We start from the raw sequence: 10,389 nt of genomic DNA on the forward strand, positions 1-10,389 counted from the left end.
ATATTCACACACACACAAAAAAAACATTTTTTTTACAGATGACCCAGATGACCTGATTGTGACCAGAAATGGGAAGACCCACCTAGAGAACTGGCAGACTGTTAAATCCCTGGGGCTTCTGAACCTGGTGTATGACGTGACGCCACCAGACTTTGTGGACCTTGTGATCACTGACTTGGGCATGATCCCCTGCACCTCTGTGCCTGTGGTACTGCGAGTCAAGAACGTAGATCAGTGAAGTCCAGACGAACACGGTTCTGCTTCCCTCTTGCATCTGCACATAAGAATCTGTGCACATGGGGCTTCTAGCACCCAATAAACATATCTATGAAATGGAACAAGCTTTTCAAATAAAGCCACAGTTTATGTCCTCACTAGTGGGATCCATTTCATTTCAAATTGTATAACTGGTCCAATTCCAGTTTCTAAAAAAAAGTCCACCTAATGAGATTTTCCTTGGAAAATTCTCAAATTAATACTTAGAATTGTTGTACAAAAGATCAAGAATGTCAGATAGCTTTGTTATTGTGTCAGATCTACGAAATTCAAGAAAGTGTCTGTAAACCCTGTTTGCTTTCAATTTTGGCCCATCATGGTGAGTGTATAGACATAAACATAAACATCTATCATCCTTTTTTGGATAGTTTCTGTTGCCGAAGTCCTTTCATAGATGTGAAAAGGGAAAAAGAACATGGTGCAAATGTGTGTAAGATCATGCAAAAGCTGAATGTGTTGCATAAGAGGTTTTGTTTGTCTTACCAAAACCTTGGAAACGCTACAGAAAAATAAATGGTTTAGATAAAAATTACAAAAAAAAAAAATACTGTTGGCTGATTCTTTGTGATATTGTGACAAATCTTTATTTTAGGTACCAGGCTGCCAAGGTACATGCTGAATTCCCTACCACAATACTACATTATTGACAAAAACCTGTATAATGTCATTTATGTATGTCAGTATTCTACTAATAGTGTGTCCGTCTATATATCTCAGATGAAACAGATTCCCTTTTACACTCTTACGCTGCCAAAAAGAGAAAAGCATATTTACAGAGGTTGAAGGATCATCAGTTAGGATATAACGTGACATCTGTAAACAGCAGGATGTGGCAGTAACGATCTACATTTTTCACAAATAACAACAGTCCTACAACATCCATTTCCCCATCTCCTGTAAAATTAATTCTTTTTCTACGTCAAAAACGCTAATTTTTAAGTAAACAATTTTTGTCTTAAAGTAACACAAAATATTTGTCCTTAATAATCATTGTTAAAATACATGAGTGCTTCACTTTGACATGTTTAGGAGTCTAAAGATAAGTCAGAAATGTGGCTGCCCTCCAAACACAATTGGCGAGGTCCATCTACGGTCAGTTTTCCCTTTACAGACCAGCCTTATCAAGGCTGTGAAAATGTGATAGTATTCATGAAACCTTTCAAAAAATGTATAAATAAAAAGATTTAAGGACCTTTAGGGTTAAAGGAAAGTAAAACATTCAACACAAACTGCAAACTTTTTAACATTTAAAAAAAAATTATGTCATGCAAACCTGCTTTTGGCAAGTATAAAAAAACAAGCAGATGGTTCATACCATCCAGTGTATGAAACTCTTTGGTGTCTCCTGCACCATTTTCAGTAAGCTTGATGCATTTTGTGGCTCCACTGTCAGCCCAACAGTCAGTTTTCTTTAAAACTCAAGTGTTCTTGACCTTTCGTCTTTGTGTGAACCAGAGTAAAGATGAAACCACAACTATAGATCCGGTTAGTATCCCAAGCACCTTAACTATAGGAAACTCGCCCTGCAATTATTAAAGGATAATGAACGTGTGCGATAAAGGAGTAATGGCCAACCTGTTTGGGATGATTTGACGGAGGTCTCACCTGTCTCATGCACTTGTATCCATGGAAATGATGCAGACAGCTACACTCAAAGAACCCTGGTCCATATGGGCTGCAGAATGAGTTTTCAGGGCAATCCCAGGCTGAAGAGACAAACCATAATCAAGAAATGCATTGAAATACATTCTTTTTTCTTTTTTTTTCATTTTGAAGACTTGAGATCCCAGTTTATTCATTACTTACGCATCTGTGCAGTCTGATTGCAAATATTTTTCTGTCCTTCGCAGATTTTGGCATTGTTTTTCACTTCAACCTTCTCCCATGATGCATTGCCCCCTGGACACTCCAGTTTTGAGGGTAGTAAACTAAGTAAAGATTTGTCAAGTTAACTCAATGTGTTTAAGCTATTTTCAGTCTTTTAGATCTTTTAAATGCCATGGACCCATGGATGAATATCATCATCACAATACCCAATTTATACTGTGAAATAAATCATATAAATATACATAAAACATAATTTGAAAAATATTTAGTTTTTATTATAGTTACAGTATTACATTCTTTTCACTGCACATACAGTTAGACGTATTTATTTTAATATTTGTATTTATTTTAATGTATGTATTTATTATTTTTATTATTTATTTATTGTCAATTCTTTTATTAATTTTGATTATATATATATCTATTACACTGTTTTTCTCTCAACTTTTTCATGGACGCCCTGATCTCCAGATCCCAGCTGAAAACCCCTGACTTAAATGTTATAAACATGATATAAAGTGCTCATGCATAACTTACAGTTGGGTAAGATGGCTGAAACCCTGAAATATGAAATCGCTCAGATTGGAGATGGGGTTGTTGGAGAGGTCTCTGTGAAAACATAGAATGACAACAGTTAGATATTCAATTTAGTTCTAAAAATGACAGATTATCATGATAAAAAAACCTGCTCTGGTACATACACTATGAATGTAGTGGATGAATTATACAGGTGCTCTACATGACTAATAGAGCAGTTTGCCAAGTCCAACCTAAAACAGTACAGAACAGTTAAGAGTTATACATAGAAAATAAATGTCATAATTAAAATAACTTTGGAATACTAGAAAGTTTTCCTACCCTATAATGGTGTCTACATTGCTGGTATTATTTCCAAAACAGCAGCGTCCCCTAATATGGCCTTTTGTTAGGCAGAAATCCCAGACAGGACTGTCTTGTCGTACAGTCCCTTCACACATTTGACACAACTAGCGAAAACAAAGGTGAAAGGCGAGCTTTAAAAAACATTGTAAAACAACATTCAATGTTTTACTTTACGACAGTGATGACAAATTGCAACATTGTGACTTATCTACTGTAGCATGTAAGTATTATTTCATTACAGTCATTTTGCAAATCGTCTCACCTGTGCGTCAGTATCCTGGCTGTCGACATATACATTGAATAAAACAATAAAAACAGTACATAAATATATAGTAGATGCTGTAACGCTAGCTGCCATTTTCGCCAAAACAAAGTCATGTGACTCGATGATCATGTGACGTTCGATTCGCGTCAACAAGGCGGCGCAAATATTTTGCATTTCTCACTGTGAAATTTCGATAGAGACGAAACACTGACAAAACACAGATTGCTTTTACACAATTCAAGTTATTGAACGGATATAGATCATTGTCGCCATACCATCGCCATTTATATTCAGTCTGGAAATTTAAAATAAGGCACATCCACGAATACGGATGACTTTTTTTTAACATTATAGGCATACATCCCCTGTTGTTTTATTAATTTACTTAATTAATGTTTAATTAACATATCAAAAATTTAATTAATTATCAAACATAAAATTAACCTCGCATAACAACAAGTAGTTTGGCTACAAAAATTTATTTATCTCCCCTTAAATGTGGATTTTGGACTGCCCCAGCTCAGAGGCGACAATCAAAAATAAAATAAAATAAACACAAGTAAAAAAGTAAAAAAAAAAAAAGGACATTAACTTAAATAATTAAATTGAATAAAAAAATATATATTCTCATTCCATGTGCCAATTTTAGACAAATTAGTTTTGAGTGCATTTGTCGAGATAAACCATTCAGCTGTTACCAAAGTTACTGTAATAAATAAATAAATAAATATCTTTCAGATATGGGACTTTTAAGTTTATCCATAACTATAATAACGACAAAACACTATAGTGCCCTGTTGAGTTAATTTAGGCAAACCTATTGCCCATTTTGGTGCTTTTTAATTAATAAATTTGATAACTTTTGTCTAATAATTTTTTTGTGTAATGTTTATTGCTATGAAGTTGCACAAACGTGGCCTATTAGACCTAACAGGGCAACAAAAAAATTATAGCAAATATTTTTTGTAAAAGTTTGACCTCCTTAAGTAAACTTTTGCTAAAAGTTAAGCACCTCCTTTCATTTTGCTGAGAGAAAAAAAGACAGGGGACGTTAAATACCTCAAATCACAAAGATGGTTTAACCTGCTCTTTTGAGAAACGATTTGGCTAATAATTAAATACTCATTGATGCAGCTAAACCGCATTGCTTGTATCACACAGCCATTTTTGAGCCCATTTAAATTTTAAACTTCAGTTTAAACATTTACATAAAAATAAGTTTATGTCGTTATGGAGAGATTGTTTACTACAAACTACGCTTGTTCATGCCAAAGGATCTCGAATGAACATTTTTACGCAATACCTCCCCCCGCTCTGGAGGAATGGTTTGATCCAGACTGTTGCAATGCTTCGGGAGAGCGCAGATACATATTGAATACATTACAGCAGAGAGGCTTCATCTATAGTGCTGGAAGGTTTCGCTACGATGCAGACGGATGTGTGTTCTTCTTAACGCCTTAACAAGTTGGAGCACAATATCGGTATCTCGAAATGTATGCTGCGACAAACAGTTTCTTCATTTGTTTCCTCTCCATACTCGTTCGTATGTACCAATGTAGGTAGAAACGGGGGCTGTAGACAGCCGCGGAGCACCTTTACGTTGAGTAATCTGAAAGTTAATTGGATCGTGGGCCTTGCGACGACACTTTGTGTTTTGCAGACTCGACTCCCACATTCTTATACAGAGCGCGAGGAAGCGAGAGGACCGATTTAGCGATAAATTGCCGACAATGAACCTGGAATTACCTCCAGTTGCAACATGGCTGCTGCTTAGATGTTTATTGGAAAAGTTCAGCCCTGAACATTAAGAAAGTTTTTAAAATAATCCACGTCGCAAGAAAAGAACTTTCCTGGTGTAGCTCTGGATTGGACTGGACTGGATAGGACTACACAGGGAATCGGAGCGAGCGTGGCTCGCCGTCATTCAGTTTGGTCCCTGCATGACAGCAGACCAACACCGAGGGCTTTCTGTGAACACTCTCGTTTTTAACAGCATCTTCATCTCGGTCAAAGACTTGTGATCTTACAGTAGAAAATGCATTTCTCCATCCCCGAGACGGAGGTTCGCTCCGATGAAAATGGATCGACTTATGTGGTAAGTGTGGTGGAGGTCAAATAAGCGATGCGCCTAGCTTTTACATTCGGAGACGCTGCCTGTAGAATAGTGGTGCTTTGAATCGCTGTTGTGAACGAATCTTTTCAGTGAATGAATCTTTCGCTGATTGACGGAATTTGAGGGAACATGTCCGTTCATCCAGATCGTCATATGAGTCAGTCTCGTTCACAACAAGAAGAGAATATATTCTGAATATATTAAAATGACAAATGGACGTAATTTCGTAGTTAATTTAGGCTATTGGCTGTCTTCTTTTAAAATCCTTCACAGTTGACAAAATGGAGGTAAATTATAGATGTACTTTGTTTCCATTTGAGGATAAAATGCTTATAATACTTAAAAACACTCTTTCTGGATTCTCTTACTAGATTTGTAGAAATGCAGTTTTTAATAAAGGATAACAAGACTCGTTTTAATCTTGAAATACTAGGTTTTTAATAAACGAATTGGTTGAGTGAGTGATTTAATGGTTCACTCATTACCCTCAACGCAATCTGGCAGGATAAGAATAACGATTCAGTAAACAAAGTTGAATGAATAGTGAACGGATTCAAAAAACTAAAACCTAACTACTAAATATGAATATGGAATAGATATGAATATTCATACATCTATTGTAAGAGTATGGCTAATATTTCTTAAAAATATGTACATAATTTGCCATTTTAATTTCAATCTTACATTTCAGTTTATTTATTTGATTTAATTTCAGTCTTAAAATTGCAAGATTTTATGTGCGTCCCTTTACAGCTTATTAAAAGGCAACAAAAATGACTGAAGGTGGAATCAGATCAGGAAGCTTTGCTAATGGATGTTCATAAACTCCAGCTAGCATCTTCTAGAGTTGTTGTTGTGTGAATTGGATTCACAGTGCCTCAGTTCTTCTGGCATCTCTCCCGCAGCCATATGCAGTGCAAGATTGCCATTTCTTTCAGCATAACAGTTATCCAGCCTAACTGGAAACAAAGCTGGCTCACTATGAAGACATGACACTTCGTTTGTCTATGAAACAGTGAGTAGAGCATATCAATAACAGACAGCTTCAGTTTGGCTCCTGAGGTTACATCTGTATTGCAGTGAACTGTGGATTGATTACAAAGCATATTTTGCCTGAATCCTTTCTCGTAGGTGTCTGCAGATATGCAGCCTGTGGTGTTGACTCTCCTTAGCCACCAAATGATTTGAATAAGGGCTGAGATTATTTATGAGCTCCACATTGTTTGTATCCATCTGTGACTGTGATTCAAAGAGAATTTCTCCATCACAGATCGTCAGTGACGTTCTCAATAGATAAGTCTTTCAAGGCCACTAAGATATAAATTGGTCAGATGTATGAATCACACTGACTTTTTACTGCTTTTATATTTTTGCTTCACTTTTGTTCATAAGATATTTATTGTTTTGCATAATTTAAACAGATTTTGCATGAACAGGATCACCCGGTTACTGGTCAAGAGGGGGATTGGGAAATTTTTTTTTCTTCTGTTCAGCAAGATATTTACTTGATCAAAAAAAAAAAACAGTAAGCATTGTGAAATATTATTTAAAATAACTGTTTTCTGTGTGAACATATTTTAAAATGTAATTTATTTTTGTGATGCAAAGGTGAATTTTCACCATCATTACTCCAGTCTTCAGTGTCACATGATCCTTCAGAAATCAGTCTAATATGCTGATTTGCTGATCAAGAAACATTTCTGATTATTGTTAATGTTGAAATCAGTTGTGCTGCTTCATATTTTGTGGAAACCATAATACACCCGACATTCACAAGTTTGGAGTTAGAAAAACATTAAGTAGTTCTTTAATTCATCAAGAATGCATTAAATTGATCAAAAGTGACAGTAAAGACATTTATAATGTTACAAAACATATATTAAATATATTCAGACAAATGCTGTTCTTTTGAAATTTCTATTCATCAAGGAATCCAGAAAAATAAAATGTATCACGGTGTCCACAAAAATATGAAGCAGCACAACTGAAGACTTGAGTAATGATGCTAAGAATTCAGCTTTGCTTCACAGAAATAAATTACATTTGACAATATATTCAAATAGAAAAGTTATTTTAAATTATAATATTATTTCACAATTTTGTATTGTATTTTTAATCAAATAAATGCCGCCTTTGTTAGCAGAAGAGACATTCAAAAACATAAAACTGATTTAAAAACCTGAGATGGAGCGCTTTGTTCCTCTCTGCATTCACTCTCAATTGTAATCTAAAGCACAATGTTGTTTTACTCTATATTCGTCTTATTCTAAATTTGTCTTACACTATATTCGGCTGGGAGTTGCATATATGCTTTGGAACCGTTAATGTCACCAAATATGCATACTTTGCCAAAGAGCCACAAAAATGAGTGGGCTGCGATTTAAATGACAGACTTCCTGTTCAAAGACAAGGGCAAAAAAGTATTGCATTTCCTGAAGACCTGCATACTCATTCTTCCTTTTTTTTAATATTTCACGACAAGTAAAGGCATGGCAGTTTCATTCTACCTCTGTCAGTAGACTTGTTCTAGCTTTGATATCTTTGATGACTCATGTATTAGCTGTGTAGCGGCGGTTGCATGCTGTGCTGTCAATAATTGGGTCATTGCATGCTGTACATATTTGCAGAAGTCTTTTTAATAGCATTGAATGCATGTGAATTCTGGTCTGATGAAACCATTTTTATAGTATCCACAGTAAGATGGAGAACATTACACAACGACCTCCTGAAACAAAGTCAAACAAAGAAAAAACATTTTTGGGTCCGAACTGCTCAGTATTTTATGTGAATTACTCGATTTGATTGCAGATTTTAAACGCCCCACTACCCACAAGAATGCCTTAAGAAATGTTTTTCCTGTGTTTCTGAAACAGCACCCTTCATATTTGGTTTCTCCATTCTGAAATCAAAGTCCCCTAGACACATTTTGATCTGTGTCTAGTTTAAGCATTGCTTGTTTTCTGTAATTTAAGTAATAGTCCAGTATCTCACTTACTTTTCAACATGTGCAAAATGATGAGTAGTCAAAACGACAACAAATCAGGAAGTCAGACAATAGTGCAAAAAGGTGTTCCTCAACACCAAAACAGTGAGCTTACTTTTCTTTGACAAAAAATGGTGGCAAGAATCCATGCATATCGAAATATGATTATTGTGCCTTCCTGGTTGTATTTGTTGGCATGGATGCAATATCAGCAACAGCTGGAAAGCTTCTGGGGAGAAAAAGAAAACGGTGAACTGAATGGCCTTGGTTTCCAGGCTCAGTAAGGGATAACCACTTTAGAAACGTCTTGTTCTTTTGTGGTATGGCTAAAATAATAAGAAGACACAATTGACACAGTCTTTGATTTTCGTGTCAAAATGTTTCACTTTAAAATCATTAGCCTGTTCCCATGTAATAACTTAATTTTTGTGTTGAAAAAAAAAGAATGATTTTCTTAATTTATTATATTTTTTTTTTATAATGTTGGGAAAAAAAGAATGATTTTCTTAATTGTTTTTCTTTCTTTCTTTTTTTTTCTTATAATGCACATGTTTTATAGTTATAGTTTTATTTCTATTAGTAAAATCAGTGTCTGGTTATTAATTGGCCTTTCAAATTACTTAGGAATATATATTGAGTGTTTATTTTATTTTATTTTATGTACACTACCATTGGAAAAAGAGGAAATTAATACTTTCATTCAGTAAAGATGCATTAAACTCATCAAAAGTGACCGTAAGACATTTTGAATTAAAAAATTAAATCTATTTCAAATAATTGCTGTTCCTTTGAACTTTCTATTCATCAAAGAATCTTGAAAAAAATGTATCATGGTTTCCACAAAAAATATTAAGAAGCACAACTGCTTTCAAAATGTATAATAATTTATATGAGAAATTATTATATAATAAATATTTTTTTCTCGAGTATCATATCAGCATATTAGAATGATTTCTGAAGGATCATGTGACATTGAAGATTGGAGTAATGCCTGCTGACAATTCAGCTTTGCCAACACAGGATTAATAAATTATGTTCTGAAATGTATTCAAATAGACTATATAGACTATAAACAGCTATTTTAAATTGTAATAATATTTCATAATATTGACATTTTTACTATATTTTTTATCAAATAAATGCATCCTTGGTTAACACAAGACGTATTTAAAAAAAAAAAAAAAACCTAATAATAAAATAAATAAAAAATCTTACTCCAAACTATTCAAAGTTTATTTTTATAATGTATAACTGTTTTTCCTTCTGCAGGCTTACAATATCCATGTGAATGGTGTCTTGCATTGTCGAGTACGTTACAGCCAACTCCTGGGCCTCCATGAACAGGTGAACACACATTTTCATCACAACCTTCATTTCAAAAATTAGTATTGCACACATATTTCATTAAATCAGTTCATTAAAGATTAATCTTTAATGAACTGAAAAGAACGCATGTCACACCTCTGTTAATCAATTTGCACTGGCTACCAGTAGCTGCTCGCATAAAATTCAAGGCATTAATGTTTGCCTACAAAACCACCACTGGCTCTGCACCCATTTATCTAAATTCATTACTTCAGAGTTATGTGCCCTCTAGAAGCTTGCGTTCTGCAAGTGAACGGCGTATTATTGTGCCATCTCAAAGAGGCACAAAATCACTTTCACTGACTTTTTCATTAACTGTTCCCTCCTGGTGGAATGACCTGCCCAACTCAATCCAAGCAGCTGAGTCCTTAACCATCTTCAAGAAACGACTAAAAACACACCTGTTCCACCTTTATTTGACCCTCTAACTCTAGCACTTTCTTATTCTATTTTAATTCTACTTTATCTATATTTATCTTCTTTTTTTATAAAAAAAAACAACAAAAAAACAAAAACACTAACTTTCTATTTTTTCTATTCTATCTACTTGTTTTTCTTTGTGTGTGTGTGTTTATATTGGTGCTCTTTTGTTAGTTTTGACTGCTTTTATTGTCCTCATTTGTAAGTCGCTTTGGATAAAAGTGTTTGCTAAATGACTAAATGTAAATGTAAATGTAA

At 34.4% G+C, this 10,389-nt stretch overlaps 3 protein-coding genes across 6 annotated transcripts in view; 2 read left to right on the plus strand and 1 right to left on the minus strand.

Moving 5' to 3' along the window:
• The window catches only part of LOC107723173 (translation initiation factor eIF-2B subunit delta-like), a 12,992-nt gene extending 11,765 nt beyond the window's left edge, over positions 1-1,227 (plus strand). The window contains exon 15 of the mRNA XM_016531704.1: positions 281-1,227. The gene's annotated coding sequence lies outside the window, so the exon portion shown is untranslated. The remainder of the gene's footprint in view (positions 1-280) is intronic.
• Positions 1,228-1,308: 81 nt separating this feature from the next.
• Positions 1,309-3,394, minus strand: LOC107723156 (all-trans retinoic acid-induced differentiation factor-like). 2 transcript variants are annotated; one of them, XM_016531686.1, is made up of 7 exons: positions 3,248-3,394; positions 2,962-3,089; positions 2,805-2,873; positions 2,641-2,712; positions 2,083-2,204; positions 1,882-1,982; positions 1,309-1,799 (listed from the first exon to the last, which is right to left on the minus strand). In XM_016531686.1, the coding sequence occupies exons 1-7, from the start codon at positions 3,377-3,379 to the stop codon at positions 1,695-1,697; spliced, it is 729 nt and encodes a 242-aa protein (XP_016387172.1). In that variant the 5' UTR covers positions 3,380-3,394; the 3' UTR covers positions 1,309-1,694. The 2 variants fall into 2 exon arrangements, with proteins under 2 accessions (XP_016387172.1, XP_016387180.1); XM_016531694.1 differs by having other exon boundaries at positions 1,707-1,783; positions 3,248-3,393.
• A 1,191-nt stretch (positions 3,395-4,585) lies between these two features.
• The window catches only part of LOC107723180 (sorting nexin-17), a 42,629-nt gene continuing 36,825 nt past the window's right edge, over positions 4,586-10,389 (plus strand). For all 3 annotated transcript variants that reach the window (XM_016531717.1, XM_016531728.1, XM_016531736.1), the window contains exons 1-2: positions 4,586-5,345; positions 9,616-9,690. In XM_016531717.1, the coding sequence (XP_016387203.1) occupies positions 5,286-5,345; positions 9,616-9,690 (135 nt within the window). In that variant the 5' untranslated portion in view covers positions 4,586-5,285. The remainder of the gene's footprint in view (positions 5,346-9,615; positions 9,691-10,389) is intronic.

The sequence above is a fragment of the Sinocyclocheilus rhinocerous genome, unplaced genomic scaffold, assembly GCF_001515625.1.
Source record: "Sinocyclocheilus rhinocerous isolate Xijiao unplaced genomic scaffold, SAMN03320098_v1.1 scaffold1725, whole genome shotgun sequence".
Classification (NCBI taxonomy): Eukaryota; Metazoa; Chordata; class Actinopteri; order Cypriniformes; family Cyprinidae; genus Sinocyclocheilus; species Sinocyclocheilus rhinocerous.

What these genes read in the sequence shown, in the direction of transcription:
- LOC107723156 (XM_016531686.1), bottom strand. Translation starts at nt 3,379, where the DNA reads ATGATCATCGAGTCACATGACTTTGTTTTGGCGAAAATGGCAGCTAGC. An exon ending in AATGTAGACACCATTATAGG is followed by an intron (nt 2,874 to 2,961) that starts GTAGGAAAACTT and finishes GTACTGTTTTAG; the next exon opens with GTTGGACTTGGCAAACTGCT. An exon ending in TTCAGCCATCTTACCCAACT is followed by an intron (nt 2,205 to 2,640) that starts GTAAGTTATGCA and finishes ATCTTTACTTAG; the next exon opens with TTTACTACCCTCAAAACTGG.